The sequence below is a fragment of the Musa acuminata genome, chromosome BXJ1-8, assembly GCF_036884655.1.
Source record: "Musa acuminata AAA Group cultivar baxijiao chromosome BXJ1-8, Cavendish_Baxijiao_AAA, whole genome shotgun sequence".
NCBI lineage: Eukaryota > Viridiplantae > Streptophyta > Magnoliopsida > Zingiberales > Musaceae > Musa > Musa acuminata.
The window spans coordinates 21,901,071-21,921,013 of NC_088334.1; the positions used below are offsets into that span (position 1 = coordinate 21,901,071).

The 19,943-nt window shown below is 36.6% G+C and overlaps 1 protein-coding gene across 2 annotated transcripts; it reads right to left on the minus strand.

Moving 5' to 3' along the window:
* Positions 1-8,267: 8,267 nt before the first annotated feature.
* On the minus strand, positions 8,268-19,527 carry LOC103974952 (uncharacterized). Of its 2 annotated transcripts, none has more exons than XM_065079323.1 (12): positions 19,046-19,527; positions 15,515-16,934; positions 14,648-14,758; positions 14,527-14,559; positions 13,184-13,364; positions 12,919-13,100; positions 12,327-12,463; positions 12,153-12,248; positions 10,768-10,837; positions 10,555-10,629; positions 10,403-10,448; positions 8,268-8,721 (listed from the first exon to the last, which is right to left on the minus strand). In XM_065079323.1, exons 2-12 carry the CDS (start codon positions 16,913-16,915, stop codon positions 8,660-8,662), a joined length of 2,394 nt encoding a protein of 797 aa, XP_064935395.1. In that variant the 5' UTR covers positions 16,916-16,934; positions 19,046-19,527; the 3' UTR covers positions 8,268-8,659. The 2 variants fall into 2 exon arrangements, with proteins under 2 accessions (XP_064935395.1, XP_064935396.1); XM_065079324.1 differs by having other exon boundaries at positions 15,515-16,949.
* Between the last annotated feature and the right edge of the window lie 416 nt (positions 19,528-19,943).

Here is a 19,943-nt window from a genome sequence, read left to right on the forward strand (position 1 = left end):
GGGAGTCCACTGGAGCATTGTCGAGAGTTCGTCGAATGTTCGCCGGACGTTCGCCGGAAGAGCAATTGACGCACCGGAACTAGAAGTGCTATGATTATGTCTTAATTATCATAGTTAGATCATAAATTAAGTTAGGATTGGGAAGTAATCCCACTAACTTAATTGTCAGGTGGTGGTACCGCCAGAGCTCGGTCTCTGAGTTGTTTCAAGCGGTGGTACCGCCCAATATCAAGAGTCAAGTGATGGTACCAACCAGTAATAGTGGTGGTACCACTAGTACCTCGGAAATCCAGGATGAAACACTATTTGGCTTCAATTTTGAAGCCACTAGGGCATATAAAAACCCCGCCTTTTTCTGCAGGAAACGGCATGAAAGCATTGGCATAATCTTGAGTTCTTGAGTCTTAATGTGTTGTAAAAGTGAGAAGAGTTCTCCTCCTTCATCTCTTAGCCTTGTAACCATCCAAGAAAGATGAGTGAGACTTGTAAGGGTTGTCTCCTAAACCCAACAAAAGGAGAAAGGGCTATAAAAGGTGCTTGGCCTTCGCCTATTGAAGGAATGGCTTTAGTAGACGCCGGTGACCTCAACGGAGGAGGAATCCGAAAGTGGATGTAGGTCATTTCGACTGAACTACTCTAAATTCTAGTTTGCCTTTCTATTTGTGCAATTTACATTACTACAAACTTCCTTAACCTTCTCTTAGCACTTTTATGGAAGCTTTCAAGTTCAATTTATTTCTGAAATGGCTTGAATCGAAATGAACATTTTTTTGAAATCGAAAAATTTTTCGCTGCACTAATTCACCCCCCTCTTAGTGCCACTCTTGATCCTATCAAGCTTATCATTGTCCATTCAAGAAATGTAGTCCACATAAATTGATTTGGGTACCTAAAATAACCTCAAATGACTCAATGCACAATGATAAGCTATGTAGATCGATTTTTGAGGCATCCAAGGTCAAATGGGTACCTAAAATTCATCCTCTTTTGTAGAAACGTATACCATCACAAGCTAGGAGCAAGAGATAGTACCTTGATAGTGGATGCTCAAGGCATATGACTGGAGATCCATTTCAATTCTCTAAGCTCACTAGCCGAGACGAAGGATATGTCACCTTCGGAGACAACAACAAGGGTAAAATTATTGGCAAAGGAACCATAGCTAACAAATCCAACTTCTTTATTGAAGATGTCTTATTGGTTGATGGTTTAAAGCATAATCTCTTAAGCATTGTCAATTGTGTGATAAAGGATACATCATTAGATTTGAATCCAATGCTTGCATTATTGAAAAACCACACAGAAACACATCTATGATTGCCTTAAAATAAAATAATATATACACTATCTACATTAATGATCTATGTAATGAAATATGCTTTTCAGTTTTGAATGACGATGCGTGGCTTTGGCATAAGAGATTTGGTCATGATGCTAGCATGAAACTAATCTCTCAAATCTCATCTAAAGAACTTGTAAGAGGAATTCCTCATATTAAGTTCATTAAAGACAATATGTGTGATCTAATCTATATGTTGAGAAAAGTGTGCATGATTAACTATAATAGCAATAAGACATAAAGCAAGTGTTGTGTCGGAGTCAAGATCGAGATATTGTTGGGAGTTCAAGAGTTCATCGGAAGTCTGGTTGTTCGTCGGAAGTTCTACCGAAACCAACCGAGAAGTCTAAAAGCTCGCCAAAGAAGCTCGTCAGAACTCGCCAAGAAGATCGTTGTAAAGTTTAGGAGCTTGCCGGGAGTCCGCCGGAACATTACCGAGAGTTCGTCGGATGTTCGCCGAAAGTTCGCCGGAAGCTCGTCAGAAGAGCAATTGACGCACTGGAACAAGAAGTGCTATGATTATGTCTTAATTATCATAATTAGATCGTAACTTAAGTTAGGATTGGGAGGTAATCCCACTAACTTAATTAGGGGCCAATTGGGCCCTTAATAGGGCTGAATTGGGCTGAATTGAGTAGCTCATTGAACACAAAATCTTGGCCGGCGATGGCACCGCCCGGGAGACCCATTCTCCTAGGTGGTTTGGGCGGTGGTACCGCTGGTAGTTAATGCTGCCAGCGGTGGTACCACCCTTGTCAAGCGGTGGTACCACCTAGTGTCAGACGATGGTACCTCCCAGCATCAAACTACAAGTGGTAGTACTGCCCAATAATTGCGGTGGTACCGTTCAGTACCCCAAAAATCCGAGATGAGACACTTTTTGGCTCTATTTTTGAAGCCATTGGGGCCTATAAAAACCTCACCCTTTCCTGCATGAAAGGGCACGAAAGTGTAAAATCATTCTTGAATTGTTGGGGTGAAAGTGTTATAAAAGTGAGAAAGAGTCCTCCTCTCCCTCTCTTAACTTTGTAAACATCCAAGAAAGAGGAATGAGGCTTGTAAGGGTTATCTCCTAAACCCGGTAAAAGAAGAAAGAGCTATAAAAGGTGGTTGGTCTTCGCCTATTGAAGGAAGGCCATTAGTGGATGCCGGTGACCTCGACGAAGGAGGAATCCGAAAGTGGATATAGGCCACAAAGATCGAACCAATCTAAATTTTGGTTTGCTTTTCAATTTGTGCAAGTTACATTACTGCAAGCTACATTACCTTCTTATTGTCTTTTCTACACTCCCATATGCTTTCAAGTTGAACTCCTTATGAAATGATTTTCATCGGAATTGATTTTAATCGAAACGAAGACTTTTGAAAGTTTTAATTTTTTCACTGTACTAATTCACCCCACCCCACCCCCCTCTTAGTGCTGCTCTTGATCCTAATAGCCTCGACGGAAGAGGAATCGATAGAGTGGATGTAGGTCACTATGATAGAACCAATATAAATTGATTTGCATTTCATTTTAAGCAATTTACCTAGTTAGTGTTGCGAGCGGTGGTACCGCGAGGACCTAGGAAACTCAGGATGAGACCTTTTTAGGATTTAAGTTTGAATGAACTTGAGGCCTATAAATACCCCTCTCATCCCTAGTTTACCAACACACAACTGAGAGCAAAAAGAAAAGAAAACACTATTGTAATCTTGTGTGAACTCCTCAAACTCTAAAGTGTTAGTCTTGCTTAAAGAGGAGTGAAAGGGGTTGTAAAGGTTCTCTCCTGAACCTATCAAAAGGATAATAGAGTTGTAAGGGTAGTTGATCTTCGCCCATTATAGGAAGATGGTTAGTGGATGCCAGTGGGCTCGACGGAAGAGAAATTAGTAGAGTAGATGTAGGTCACGATGACCAAACCATTATAAATTGATTTGCATTTCGTTTTGAGCAATTTACCTTTACTACAAACTGTTTTACCTTCTTATTGCTTTCACTACACTTCCATACTCTTCCAAGTTAATATCTTTACAAAACGATTTTCGTTGGAATCGGATTTTTATCGTATAAAGATTATCAAACCGATGTACTTTGTCCATTGCACTAATTCACCCCCCCCCCCCCTCTTAGTGCCGACTTTTTCCTAACAGGTGGTACCGCCCAGCATAAGCGGTGGTACTGCCAGGACCCGGGAAACCCGAGATGAGACCTTTTTAGGCTTCAAGTTTGAATCAACTTGAGGCCTATAAATACCCCTCTCATCCCTAGTTAACAAACACACAAGTGAGAGGAAAAAGAAAAGAAAACGTTGTTATAATATTGTGTGAACTCCTTAATCTCTAAAGTATTAGTCTTGTTTAAAGAGGAGTGAAGGGGGTTGTAAAGGTTCTCTCCTGAACCTATCAAAAAGAGAATAGAGTTGTAAGGATAGTCGATCTTCGCCCATTGAAGGAAAATGGTTAGTGGATGCTGGTAGCCTTAACGGAAGAGGAATCAGTGGAGTAGATATAGGTCACGACGACCGAACCACTATATATTGGTTTGCATTTCATTTTGAGCAATTTACCTTTACTACAAACTGTTTTACCTTCTTATTGCTTTCACTACGCTTCCATACTCTTCCAAGTTAATATCTTTATGAAACGATTTTCGTCGGAATCATATTTTTATCATACGAAGATTATCAAACCGACGTACTTTTTCCGTTGCACTAATTCATCCCCTCCCCCCCCCTCTTAGTGCCGACTTTTTCCTAACAGGTGGTACTACTAGACTGGGTGATGGTATCGTCGACAGTTAATGCTGTCAAGCGATAATACCGATATAGCCCAGTCCCGAGGCTTTGTCAAGCAGTGGTATCACCTAGATAAGGTGATGGTACCACCCAAATCGGGCAATGGTACCACCCAATGTCAATATGTAGGCGGTGATACCACCCAATACTAGCGTTGGTACCACTAGTATCCCGGAAACCCGGGATAAGACACTTTTTGGCTCCATTTTTGAAGCCATTGGAGCTTGTAAATACCTCACTCTTTCCTGCATGAAAGAGCATGAAAGTGTGAACAAAAATCTTGAGATTTTAAGTTGTAAAAGTATCGAAAAGGTACTAAGTTTCCTCCTCCTTTAGCTTTATGATCATTCTAAGAGAGGTAAGGCTTCTAAAGGTTTTTCCTAAATCTATGAAAAGGAGAAAGAGTTGTAAGAGGATAGTTGATTTTCGCCCATTGAAGGAAGACCGTTAGTATATGCCGGTGGCCTCGACGGAAGAGGAATCGAGAGTAGATGTAGGTCACGATGATCAAACCACTATAAATTTGATGTGCACTCGGTTGAATCTCAGATTTTGATGATGAAGTCAATTGTAAATTGTTTGATCTAATCTATATATTGAGAAAAGTGTGTAGGATTAACTATGTTGGCAGTAAGACATAAAGCAAGGTTTGTGCTGGAGTCAAGATCGAGATCTCATTGGGAGTTCGAGAGTTCGACGGAAGTCCAGACATTCGTCGGAAGTTCTGCCGGAACCAACCGAAAAGTCTAGGAGCTTGCCAAAGAAGCTCATCGAAACTCGCCAAGAAGATCATCGTATAGTCCAGGAGCTTGCCGGGAGTCCACCGGAACATTGTCGAAAGTTCGTCGGATGTTCGTCGGAAGTACGTCAAAAGCTCACCGGAAGAGCAATTGACGCATCGGAACAAGCAGCACTGTAATCATGTCTTAGTTATCATAGTTAGAGCATAAATTAAGTTAGGATTGGGAGGTAATCCCACTAACTTAATTAGGGGCCAATTAGGCCCTTAACATGGTTGAATTGGGCCGAATTGAGCACCCAATTCACCCCTTGAATTCCTGGCCGACAATGGCACCGCTTGGAAAGCAGTGCCCCCTAGGATTTTTGGGCGGTGGTACCGTCGGCAGTTATTGCTGCCAACGGTGGTACCGCCCCTGTCATGCGGTGGAACCGCTAGAGCTTGGTCTCCGAGCTCTGTCAAGCGGTGGTACCGCCCAGTAATGGTGGTGGTACCGCTAGGACCTCAGAAATCCGGGATTATACACTTTTTGGCTCCATTTTTTGAAGTCATTGGGGCCTATAAAAACCCCGCCCTTTTCTGCATGAACGAGCATGAAAGTATTGAGATAATCTTGAGTTGTTGGGGTATAAAAGTGTTGTAAACAAGTGCTCGAGTTCTCCTCCTCCCTTTATAAGCTTTGAGATTATTTAAGAGAGGTGTGAGACTTGTAAGGGTTCTCTCCTAAACCCGTGAAAAGGAGAAAGCGCTATAAGAGGTGGTTGGTCTTCACCTATTGAAGGAAGGCCTTTAGTGGACGTCGGTGACCTCGTCGGAGGAGGAATTCGAAAGTGGATGTAGGTCACATTGACCGAACCACTCTAAAACTCGGTTTGTATTTAGTTTGAGCAATTTACTTTTATAGAAAACTGCCTCTCCTCCTTCCTATGCTTTTACTATGCCTATGTCTCACATATGCTTTCAAGTAAACGCTTTCCGAGATCGTTTTTTTATCATATGAAAATTTTACGAAACCGACGCTTTTCATTTGTGCAATTTACATTACTGTAAATCTCCTTAATCTTCTCTTACACATTTACGAAAAGCTTTCAAATTCAAATTCTCTCCAAAACGGATTAAATCAAAACCATTTTCGTCAAAATCGGTTTTAATCAAAACAAAGTCTTTCGAAATCACGAAAGTTTTCCGCTGCACTAATTTACGCCCCCCCTCTCTTAGTGCTACTCTTGATCCTAACACACTCTTATTCTGCTCTTCATTACTATTGTTCTCTATTTTAATTGCTTATTACATTCACTTCAAGTAAAGCATACTTTCGATATCATTTCCGATATGCGCTTTCTCAAAACGATTTTTCTAAATCATTGACGTTTTTATCATAAGAACTAATTCACCCCCGCTCTTCGAGTCGATTTTGATTCTAACAGTATGCTGGTTACTTAAGTTGATCTATGAACTAAAGTAAGCTTTCCAAAGTTGGAACATAAGATTTGATAAAGTGATCAGATCTTATGACTTCATTAAGAATGAAAATTAGCCTTGTGTATATAGCAAGTTAAGAGGCAACGAAGATGACCCATGTTTATGGATGACTTCTTGATCATTGGGAATGATGTAGGAATGCTCTCCACGGTAAATGCTTGGCTAACTAGACATTTCTTCATGATAGACTTAGGGGAAGCATCTTATATTTTTGAGATTCGAATTTATAGAGATAGATTCAAGATGATGCTTGGCTTATCCCATCCACGTACATAGATACCATTGTCAAAAAGTTTAGCATAAAAATTTTCAAGAGAGGTGTCATACCAATGAGACATGGGATATCACTTTCTAGGAGTATTGTCCCTAAAGGATCTTAAAGAAAGGGCAAACATGAATATAATACCCTATGCTTCAGCGATAGAGTCTATTATATATGTTATGCTATGTACCAAGCCTGATATAGCATATGGTTTAAGTGTCACAAGTAGGTATCAAGCGGATCCAATCTTGGAGAGCTAAAAAGCAGTAAAGTGTATCCTTAAGTACTTAAGAAAAACTAAGAATCTTTTACTAGTATATGGAAGAAGTAGGGCTACATCAACTCAAGTTTCCAATTCGATATCGATAATAACAAGTCTAATTTAGGGAAAGTATTCACCCTGAATGGAAGAGCAATATACTCGAAAAGTTTTAAGCAAGATACTACTATTAACTCTGCTAGTCATAAGTGCCCTATAAGCCAAGCAATGGGATATATGACATGATATACACTTTGTTTGCTTATTATAATATTTAATCACTTTATACTAATTATATCACTTTATATATATATATATATATATATATATATATATATATATATATATATATATATATATATATATATATATATATATATATATATATATATATATATATATATATATATATATATATATCATGTGTGTGAAACCAACGAAACAGTTCAACCATATGCAAAAACCATCGAAGAATATCATGGATGAAGCTGATTGAAGGGCTTCAACCGATGCAATGTGGACGGGTAGTGCCATATAAATATATATATATATATAAATATGTATATGTATATATACATATGTATATATATGTATATGTACATATACATATATACATATGTACATATACATATATACATATACATATATACATATATGTATATATGTATATATACATATATACATATATACATATATACATATATACATATATACATATATACATATATACATATATACATATATACATATATATATATATATATATATATGTATATATATGTATCTATATATGTATATATATATATACATATATATATATACATGTATATACATACATATATATATATATACATACATATATATATATATATACATATATACATACATATATATGTATATATATATACATATACATATACATATACATATACATATACATATACATATACATATACATATACATATACATATACATATACATATACATATATATATATACATACATATATATATATATACATATATACGTATACATATACATATACATATATGTATATGTATATATATATGTATATGTATATATATATATATATGTATATATGTATATATATATATATACATATGTATATGTATATGTACATATTATATATATATATATATATATAAGTATATATGTATATATGTACATACATATGTGTATATATATAAATATATATACATACATATATATATATATATATACACATATGTATATATATCCACATATATATATATATATACACGACGACGCCAAACATACAATATGAGGCTTGCTACGTGGATCCTAAGTTGATTGCCGCATGGATTCATTAGAAATATAATGATGTACGAAAAATTGCAACACAACATCACCCAATTGCGAGCAAATCGAAGGAACACTCGGATGCAATAAAGATAGAGATAAGAAGAATGTTCGACATACAACATTAGCAACCGTCCTTTATCAGCCATTGCAGCATTATTGCCCATGTATCATGGATGTTACCAATGATAACCAAAAAATTAGGATGCAAAGCCGATTTACTTGCTCATCAACAATGGCTTTTGATAGCAAAACTAGGCAGCTGGATAACCAATATAGTTGACAAGGAAGGGTTTTTTTTACTAGCAAAGATCATGAATTCACAAAATCATGATGAATGTGCATTCTGATGCAGTCACCAATGAAGACACTCAGAATTTCATGTCGGTCATTGGTTTTTAATCACCTGGAGCAAATTCACAGTAGGGAGAGGAGAAAGAATCTTTCAACTCTGTCGCTTTATATGTACAAAGGTTTTGAAAAGCTTTTCCTGTGCATGCTCATGAACTTCGCTATAAATTCTGCAACAAAGTTAACAGTCATACTTGTGTCATGTATCAAAGACCAGACTACATTGAAAAATAGAATAAATGGACAGCCAAAGAGAATAAAAATAATCAGCAGTGGAATTTAGCTTGTTTCTACTGTCAAATAATTTTTTTTTTTTAAGTCTCATTTAGAATCATAGGGATGGGTATGGATTGACCGAATCTCATTCAAACTGCGGCCTCTAGATCCCAATCAAATTAAAATTACTCTCCACCATAATTACAAAACCCAAACCGCACCCTCAATTGGTCTGGTTAACTAATTAGATTTAATTTTTATTTACATTAAAAGACATTTGTGCTTTAATCTCTATTTCAAGCACAGTTAATAAAACCTGAACGGTTTGCTACTTAGACGGTTGACACTTAAGATTAAAATGCCCATAATTTTTATATATTTAAATTCTCATGGAAATTTAAGTATTTCTCATTTTAAGTTTGAATGAAAAGACGGTTCAATTATATTTGTTATTCTATCATCTTATCAGGTGTCTACTTCGGCCTTACATTATTCATATATTTTATATTTAAAGGGGTAAATTCCCTAGAAAAATCTTAATTTTGATTTTTTCCTACACAGAATGTTGTCTTCATTTTTTTCCAAAAAAGCCCCTATTTTTTAATAAGGATTTTAATTTCGAATAATTACTCCTCGTACCTGTCGGTACTTAGCAATCCGCCAACAGATCAATATGCGAACCACCTGTTACCGGGTGATATCAGTTTGGTTGCGACAAGAGAAGAAGAAGCGTCGAGGGAGAAGAGGGAGAAAGCGCTAGAAGAAGAGGGAGAACCCCGACGCTTTCCGATTCGATGTCGCCCTCCCTTGACGATCTTGATCTAAGAGGTAACGAAGAGACGACGGTTCGGCTTCTTCTTCGCCGAAGGCTAGAGATGCCTGTGGCCTTCGCCGCGTTCTTCGCCAAAGGCCGAAGACGTCTGCGACCTTCGACGTCTTCGCCGAATGCCACAGATAAGAAGACCGCGTTCTTCTCCTCGTTTGATGTGACAAGGAGAAGAAAAAAGGAGGCGACGTCGTCGAGGCAACGTATGCCTCCTTTTTTTAAATTTTTTTATATTTTTTATATTAATTTTTATATTTTTAGTATATATATTTAAAATAATATATTTTTTTAAGAAATAAAATCTATGGCTTGACCAATTAATTCACTTAGGAATGACCTGAAGGGCTTTTTTTTTAAAGAAAATGAAAATAGAGGACTCTGCTAAAAAAACAAAAAGTAAAATTTAAAAATTTTCTAAGCAATTTAAAATAATATATTTTTATTTTATTTTTTAAAAAAATAATATCTACGGCTTGACCAATTAATTCGCCTAGGAAAGACTCGAATGACTCGGGACAGATGTTCGGTTTAATGTCAATAATTATGCCCTCGACTTCATCATCCAGGCCAATGAACCTCCCTATTATATCACAAAATATCTAAGATGAGTACAATGTCAATGAAACATGTGTTGTAACCAGAGTAAATAATTCGCACAACAGTAGCTGCTAGGTCCCTAACAGATTATTTTGATAATTGAAAACTTAATTATTGCTTCAACTCAGTTTAAGTGACATTCTAGACTAAATATTTTAAAGCGAAAAATTGCACAGTAATAAAAAAAAAAACACAACATTTTAACGTACTACCTTCTAATTTCAGCAAGGCACTTGTTCCAACAGGCAATCTCTTATCCTGCAAAATTGGATCGTATTGATAAATCCTTATAACTTTCTCATCCATGAAATGTCACTCTCCCCTTCTCCCGAAAGAAAAAACAATACAGTAAAGTGGAACTTACATAATATGCATGCCAATAGTACAGCCCCCTTTTTAGACGAGCTTCGATTCCCTTGAGGAACTGTTCCACAAGTTTCTGCATCGAGGATAACAACATTCAATATGACATATTTCTAGGTCAGAGTTGATATCCTATTTGTGAAACCCTCAAGGATCAAGACAATTAGAAAAAGTTTCAAGAGACATTTATATTATGAAGGGGCAATATATTTACCTGGAGAATCAATCTTGGATGCACAAATTCCACCAGCAACTTCTGTAATTTTCCTCGTGTCGAAACTAACCTACATTGTTGATCTCACTATCATGAATAAATTCAAGATTCTGCATTATAATTTGTATACAAACAACAACCTTATGGTAACTCTGGCAAGCTCAGTTGGGAAAGAAGATCTAGCAGCATAATGCTATCAAGTATAAAGACAAGTAGCTACTTGTACTCTGAACTCAGAGAAAAGCCAGAAAACATGGTGATATCAGACAAAACATGTGAACTTTGATAGATCTACTCCAAAATATAGTTTGGTATATTTACCGAGTCTAAGCCCAACATCATTCTTCATCAACTTTCGTATATGTTCATGTATATATAACATAAACAGAAATGAAAATCATGAAGCTAGCAAATTACACCTTATTCTAGGCTTATGGTTTACAAGTCCCAGGTATTACTTGTGCATCTTCAAACATTGAAACCTAGAAACTTGAGTCTTAGTAAGGTTACTACTGATAAAGAATGAATTTATGATTAAACATCCAAGCAAACCAAAAGTTGTGAAAATCATTCGTGAAACATCCCCCAACAAAACCTATGACCCAATCTTGTCAATAATTATTTAATAAATCAAACTGTCACAACCCAGTCCGATAAAACTACTGACCCAATAGCTTGGATACAACAGACATAGACCATATGACCTATAATGCTTAAATCCAAAGTATTGATGATGGTCACAGTTCATACCAGTCCAAATCCACCACCAACTCTTGATATGAGACTATTGGGTTTTGCAATCTCCTGCATGCAAAGGCTTGATGACATCATCAAGATTTAAAACAATCCATAATTATTTGCCGGTCCATGCTATGATGTATGTCTTTCCTAATTAATGACTTGTTTATCCAAGAATATACGAGGCTCGAGGCTCGAGGCTCCATGCTATGAGTAACTCCCTTTTGAGGTATATTCGCCATATATTGGTAGTCCAATTTTGAATACACAAGTCATTAACTACTTGGTCCAAAATACATAATTTATCATCAATAATAAGTTCAACTAGCTTTATATGCCCATCCCACATCCAACGTGAAACTTATTAACGTGTCATACAAGTATTGCATGTGACACATATCCCAAGTATCCTACAAGTATTGCATGTGATATATATCAATGCAGCAAATAATTCAGAATATCTGTGTATCATAGAATTTTAGTTAGCTTGTATGCATTTGCTCTGCAGAAAATGTTAGTAAGGGATCATAAATCCAAGAAGATGAAAACAGCAGGACAAAAAGTGGATGAAATCCAATAATAAGGAATTGCAAATGAAAAGAAACCACAAAAGAACAATGAACTTTCTCACAATATTGATATTCAACCTTTTAGGTGATGGATCAGCTAAAATCTCAGCTGCAATTTCCACCAGAACCTCCTCCCAACCAATTGGTATCGGTTGTCCATCAATAAATGGATAGCTGTAATTATGTCATGCACATTACAAAGGATAATGGTATTAAATGTAAACCCATGCTGTAAGCACAAAATAACCATACTTGTGCACTTTGCATGCTTCAAGGGCCATAATCGCCTTCCTCAAGTTCTGCTTGCATTTAGTTGCAACTCCAGTAGCAAACTTTGCAGGCAATTCAAAACCCTCGTTCATTGCTATCTGAAATAGAACCTCCTTTATCTGAAAAATGTAGTGGAAAAATGATTTAGTTTGGATCCTATATTCACTTAGTATGCAATCTTAGTGGAGACATCATAGAAGGAAAAAAGATTTTAGCATAAACTTAACGGTTCATGTAGATTAGTGAGGCATGACTTTTAATTCGAAGAGCTTAATCCAACATAAAATTGAAGAAATATACCATGGTAGATCCCAAAGCTTTACTATATATTGATACTGCACAAATATTTATTTCTTTTCTAATTAAGAAATCATCTCAGAAGAGTCCATCATAATATGTATTATTTAACACCTATGAAATCACATATTATGGAAATAACTTATTAAATCAAGCAGGAAATTGCATGATCAAATTGATATCTCATGCTTAATTACATCAAAATAATTGAATAGTTGACCATAACACAAATGAAAGCTAACAGTCTTGCTATGCATAAGTGGATAATAGAGTTTACCTCATGTGTAACTGGGGCATCAACGTAAATAAGTTCGCAACGATTCTTAATGCAGTCAAGGATATCAGCATCATCTTCACAACAGATGATGATCTTGCATGCATGAGTGTAGCATTCCATTATCCACTTTATCAAGTTCTGGACATTTTCTGTAACTTTGTTGACTTCATAAAGAACAATCACTGCATCAATTGAAGGATAAATATTATATATATCATGGGAGTTTGGAAAATCTTAAAAAAAAACTGAGTGACAATTTGTTGACCTTTAAAGTCCGTCTTGAAACTTGCATCACTAAATTCAGATGTATCCACATAATTTTCAGTTATCTCCTTGACAATAGCCAATAAAGCATGTCTAGCATTCTTTGCTAGTGACTTTAAATTAAGTTCCAGATGATAAGCACTTGAAGTTAATGGGACTACAATTTGCATTGGGCTGGATCCCTGTGGAGAGATTAGTATATCAAAAGCTTCAGTCTTTTAATTTATCCAAATGCAGGAAATTTAGAAATCAAACCAACTGCAATATGTAGTCAGCCAAAGAAATCTATGCTTGGAATATTGTGAAAGGATTATAAAAAGGATGCCAAGCTATTGCCATCAGTTGCCATTGGCAAATTTGCAGAAAACTGAAGGTGCTGGGCTAAAGACTTTGATAGTCATCACTCGAGTCCCACCTTCACCATTTATCCTTTGTAAATAAATAAATTTATGATAGATGGACTTTCGTTTAACAATCTTCTTAACCCAAAAACCGAAAAGGAGGTGATAGTTTAGCATTGGAAAAGCTTATATGGGGCCTAGAACCTGTTAATTGGAACAAGGTTTTGCAAACCATGCTCGGCACATTCTGGTCCACAGGAGAATGCAGACCCCACCTGATTTCCACTGGTCCACTTGCAAACAGGCTGGTCCAAATTGGTGGACTGCTTGCAAATCTCCTGAACCTGATTTACAGTTGGGTCCAAGCCCAATTCCGGGCTTGGACCGAGCAGTAAACCTGATCTTTTAACTTTTATTTCTAACCCAAAAATTCTCTCTCTCTCTCTCTCTCTCTCTCTCTCTCTCTCTCTCTCAGTCTCAGCCAGGTCCAAGCCCAATTTCTTTCAGGCTTGGACCGAGCAGTAAGCCTTATCTTTTAGCTTTTATTCCTAACCCAAAAACTAAATCCCTCGTGCCTCTCTCTCTCTCCCCCCGACCCCCCAGTACCATGGTATGTTCCAGCATAGTGTATATCAGTACATCAGATAGGAGTGGACCTATATTGATTCAGCCATGGATCAGAATGAGCCCAGTACATGAAATTCCATTCCTTGATTGGAACTATGGAATTTTGTGATATTAACTTGCCACTTGGACCATTTAAGCTGCTTAGAGGGATATAATTAATCACCAATTGGACAACAAATATGCGAAAAAAACCATGGAACTAACTAACTTTTTAGTAGTCAGGTCCAGAAATGCACCTCAGAAGTGTATCTAGGACTGAGAATAGATTCACTCCATTGTACAAATATTTAGAACTGCACCTCAGAAGTGCCTCTCAGTTGCCCATTCAAACAAATAAATAAGGAGAATTTTAAGTTAGGTACTATCTCAAAGTTACCTGAACATGGTAATGTCTTAACTCATGAGAGACCTACAAATTTGATCAAGGTTAGCCATCTTGTACACTAAGAAAAGAAATTCAGAAAGGAATATCCTGAAAATTGTCACTTGCTACATACTTTTGAAGCTGAGTCACCAAATAGTTCATGTAGTAATGCCATACACAATGATTTCTTTCCAGAGCCCATAGGTCCCTTGAAGAGGATATGAGGACACTTGTTACAGGATACCTAGCAGAAGAACAAGCAGTTCACTGAATTAATCCCAGAGCCATCATGTATTTCACAATTGTATAATAAGTAACTTGCTAAATCAATTTACATCAACATTTCGACAAGGTTGAAGCTGGTAACTAAAAATTCTGTCCATAATTAACCTTAATATCTTTCATACGTTAGTGAACAATTGATTTGATACAAGTACATAGAAAATAAAATGATCAAATACATATCATATTAAAAACCAAATAACAATTAGAAGCTCCATTAGACAATGACTCACAGGTGGTTCAGAAGTTACCACTAAAAGTGGCTAATGTAGAAAAGTGATAACATCAGGTATAAGAGTCAGTTTATGTATCAGACAGTAACTGATCAGAAAACAGTTGGTAGTTATGCAAAAGAGAGGCAGCACAAGAGTTGCAGAAATCACCAAATTCGTCACTAGTTACTGCTATTCTGCTCAAGACTCGAGAACCAGGTATTTATCTTGACAACAACTATCCAAAACAACAAAATCTGAAAGCAAGGCTTTAAACACCTGCCAAAACTAGTTTCGGTAATCCATTGGACTGTCCGAGTATCATTTATTATAATAACAATGAGATTGTGAGTATCAGTATCAAACTATACAGTTTTTATATCAGTACTTAATCGAAACCAGTAATTCTATATGACACATACTGATCCAAACAGTATTTAAGCACAACTTTTCTTAAAACTCTAAACTAACCAAAAACAATCGAAACATGGGATGGAGAAAATTACTAGCTCTTTAAGATGATGTGCTTGATGTTTATGACAAATGAATCCATCCAATGATTTTGGACGATGTTTATCAGCCCAAAATTGCCTCAGTTCTTCCACAACGAATGCCTTTTCAATCAAAGAAGCCTCGTCAATTGTTGTCTGTTCTGGTGGTTTTGACTTCCTGCAGGAAACTCCCTTCACACATGAAAACCATGCATCTGTTTGGTTTTTCTGTCTGATTATAGAAAACTTCATGATACCTCCATCAAGCTTTCCACTATCGTCGCTAAACTTACTGCTGCGACTACTGATTCCACCATTATTGACCCGACTGTTAGCAGAAACAAAAATTGTATTTGTCCTACCACTACTAGAATGACAAATTGCAGAACTGGAGCTAGTATTTGTTCGTGACAAAACATTGCGAACTGAAATGCCTTGAGTTTGACCAGAACAACCAGTCCCTCTAGAGTCCTGATGAACAGTAATATTACCCTCTGAAATCACTTGTAAATTTTGGGCAAAGGATTCTGCATTATTGCCCTTATCCATAGCAAAATTCTTCCGTGGAACCAGCCGATTCTGGGAAAAGAAGATATTACCAGGGGAGATCGAGTCTGTGCTCTTCGGTTCATAAGCATCATAAGAGGGAGACTTGGATAACTTATTTCTAGAAATCATATCTCTGATATCAAGGATGGAAGAATCACTTGCATCTGCATGGTCCATTTGATTGTGAATCATGGTTTTGACAAGTGGTGAGAGGATCTGTCCTGCATTACCAACTGTAGGACCAGTGCTGACTTGCAGCTCCTCCTCCATTCGTTGTGGTTTTGGGGCAGACTTTGGCCTGTTTCTACTGTAACTTGATCCACTCACCTTTGAGACTAATTCAAATTGTGAATGGACATTATTATTTCCAGACTTATGAGACTTGCTAAGTGTTCTATGGTTCCTCTCCGGGACTGGACTGTGGAGCTCACCATTTAGATTATTTGATTCCTCATGTATGATGTTGTATGAAGAAACTCGTCCGTGATTATCTGAGATCTTCAGAGGACTTGTATTTTTTCTTGAACCAGAACCCACTTCTGAAGTATTACCATCACCAGCACCTCTGACTGCTTTATAAGGAGATCTACTGTGGCTTCTAGAGCTTGGGTTGACTCTAGAAACCTTTACCAAGTCTTTGCTGTTATCTTCCTTCAAAAAACGTGTCTGATTATGATTTAAAGGAGTGACGATTCTAGCATGATCAAGAGTTGTTGGTCTGCTTGAACCCGATATCCCATCATGCCAGGGGCTTTCCTGCCATTCTGATTCTGTGTCAGATGGTTCATAGCCACTTTTGTTGCGTCCAAGTGAAATGTGATGCTGATGAGATCTATTGCGCCTTGAGGCATTATCCATCACTAACATCCGGGTAAGGAGGGCTGGTCTGCAAATTTAGAAACTTGAATAAGATAAGCACAATGTCACCCTCTGGATGGACATTATTAAATTTTAATGAAACAAGACACTAGCTCATAGTTAAAACCATGAGGATTTAGTAATTATCCAAAAATCTTCATGTGATTAGTTTGGTTTACTTATGTGACTACCCATCACCAAAAGCATATAGTAAATATCAGTCAATCCTATGAGAATAATTGTTAAATGAGGTAATGACTTATATTTGTAACCCAATGTGTTTAAAATTGACATACTTAATACAAGCGTACCTCATATAATAGACAACAATCTCTTAGATAACTAAATACACAAACACTCCAATTTTAAGTTTACCATTGCAAGTGCGTATATGGTTCTTGTTTCAACAGAATTATGCAAATAAGCAGGAGGTCAGCTTAACTTGATAATACTCGATTCCTTGAGGTAAACCTTATAGACTTTCCTAAATGTTTTAGCGATGACACGCATGTGAATATTTTTAATTATTTTGTACGTAAACCACAAAGGAATGAAGATATTGGTTGTTACCAGGGAAATAATATATGAGCTCGATGCACCACAAGAAAAATATAAGTATGCAGTTTAGTAATTTCTGACATTCTATACTTTCAAGAGCAGACAGATTCCATTTGGTTTGATGTTTTGCTTTTTCTTCTTCTTCTGTGAGAAGAAGGTTTCAATTTTTTTCCTCGTCTGAGCAAAATCCTCCTCCAAAATTTTCTTTTGGTCTGTATCAAAGCCAATTATATGCTTTGTTCTTTTCTTCATCTAGATTCCTGACATGGGTGATCAAGATACTGTTGTAACAAAAGTTAAAAGTATATGAATTTGATTAAAAAAATAATAAAGTAACAATTTAAAAGATAAAGTTTAACAAAAAAAACCTAAAGGTATGTAATCGACATATTAAGTTGAAATCTCATCTCTACATGCATGAATTGATCCAAATTTATAACCCAATATTTAACCATATTCTCTTGTGAGCACTATCGTAAAAGAGATTTGACTTAGTCTTTTTTAGATAATGAAGTTGTAAAACGAAAATAAACGCATAAAAAAGGAGGAACAAGAGGAAAATTTTATATTCATCTCAAAATATCTAAATTGAGGCTATCTAGAACTCTATTTGTAGAGCGTAAAATTCCCCCAAGTACGGTTTAAATGAGTATTACCTCAAGAAGCATACCCTTTCCTTAAGGTGGTTATTATAACTTTTCTAATTAATTATATAAAAATTTAAGTTTTTAATAAAAAAGAAATTATAAAATTATTAGAATTTTTATTAAGAACTCAAATGTTTAAGTTAATTGATTAGGCTAGTTATTATTACCACCTTAATGAAAGGATATGTTGTATGAAAACAACACCCATCAAAAATACCTTTCAGGACATTTTAGACTATAAATAGGATATAAACAACACCAATTTAGACATTCAAAGATGAATATAAATTTGTCCTCTTATTCCCCTTATACTTCTTACTCTTTAGTTTTTTTGTTTTGCATCTTGATTCATTTAAAGAGATGAGATCAAGTCACTCTATCTATGATCATGCGAAGGATCAAATAATATTGATTGAATCTTGGGTGAAAATTATAATTAATTCCTACCGAAAGGGATAAATCTAATTTCATATTGATACTGATTATTATTATTTAAAAAATTCTTTATTTTTTTTGAAGGACCAAAAAAATTCTTTTTTAAACTCTATCTTTTAATATATTATTTAAAAAATTCTTTAGTTTTCATAGTCATGTCCGTATACTTAAAAGATTTCACCCCAGCAAATCCAACTCCCACGGAAGCAGCCTCTGTGTTTGCTATCTAATATTTGAATTAGTGGAAGCCTCGAACACAGCACAGCCCCTTGTCTATCCTTTGTAAAGGACTAATTTTACCAACATTTTTGGCCTCGATAGTAAGGTAACAGTTTTTTTTTTATCCAAATACGATAGAATAATCAGAAGTTTAGAGCCTGAACCATCAGAAGATATTAAAGTTTCCACCTTTCATCGAAGCTCTCAGCGACAAGAACTCGAGAACGCAGGATTATGAAAATTTAATGAACTCAACATTGATGAAGGAAGGATAACACACCTTAGGAACTATAGTTATGGACAGAACGCCCCGCCAGCGCCAGTATGCCACATCAAGACACCCCACTCTGGAATCCGATTTCCCCGAGGAGGCGCGGAGACACGGTTGTGAGGGAGAGGGGGATACGAGAAGCGAAGAGATCTGGAAGCAGGGTTCGCGACCCATCTCGGAGAGAGGGGGGAGGAACAATATAAAAGACGTAGAAAGCATTGTCGATGAGGACGAGAAGGGGAAATAGAACCAAGGAAAAACCAAACAAGACGAGAAGAGCCGTCGATCTCGGCCGCATCGCTCTTGTTCTGGATCAGCCGCAAGAATCCTGTCGAGGAGGCGGAGGAGGTGCCGGAGGATGCGACGAATTCTCTTGCGTCCCTTCCTGCAATCCCTAAGCCCTGTTCCTGGACACGGTCGTGGTTGTCGTCCCGACCTCTTGCGCTGATAGTGCTGCCACTTGTCCTCTTTCGAGTTACCTGAAATCTCAGCCCAATAACGATCTAGCATATTCCCATGCATCAGATATCATAAAGTAATCTCCTGTGCGTCAGCGATGACGGGCTCGGTCGCTCCCTGGAATCTTTGGGATGAACGTAAAGCGACATATGATGTCGAATTCTTATAAAAGGACATATGATGTTGATCTTAAAAACTCGAAGCAGGTATGACATATCTATAAATTCTAGCATCTCCACTTAAACACTTGGAACAGTTAGGAAATGATATGATACATCTTTGAACAAGACTTAGATATGCTGTGTAAATCTAAATGAGAAACGGATATTGCATGTGTCAAGATTGCAACTCATGATATGGTGTCATATCATGTGAAAATGATTATTAATTCTACGAGTAGTCATGGAGATAGCATTTCCTGTGATAAGAACGCGAGTCATTCTCACAG

Bases quoted from the DNA above. Each gene is read 5' to 3' on its own strand.
- LOC103974952 (XM_065079323.1), bottom strand. From the start codon at position 16,915: ATGTTAGTGATGGATAATGCCTCAAGGCGCAATAGATCTCATCAGCAT. The intron at 10,838-12,152 runs GTTGAATATCAA...TCAACAATGTAG, and splicing joins GCTGATCCATCACCTAAAAG to GTTAGTTTCGACACGAGGAA. The intron at 8,722-10,402 runs GTAGTACGTTAA...ACTTTGTTGCAG, and splicing joins TGCCTTGCTGAAATTAGAAG to AATTTATAGCGAAGTTCATG.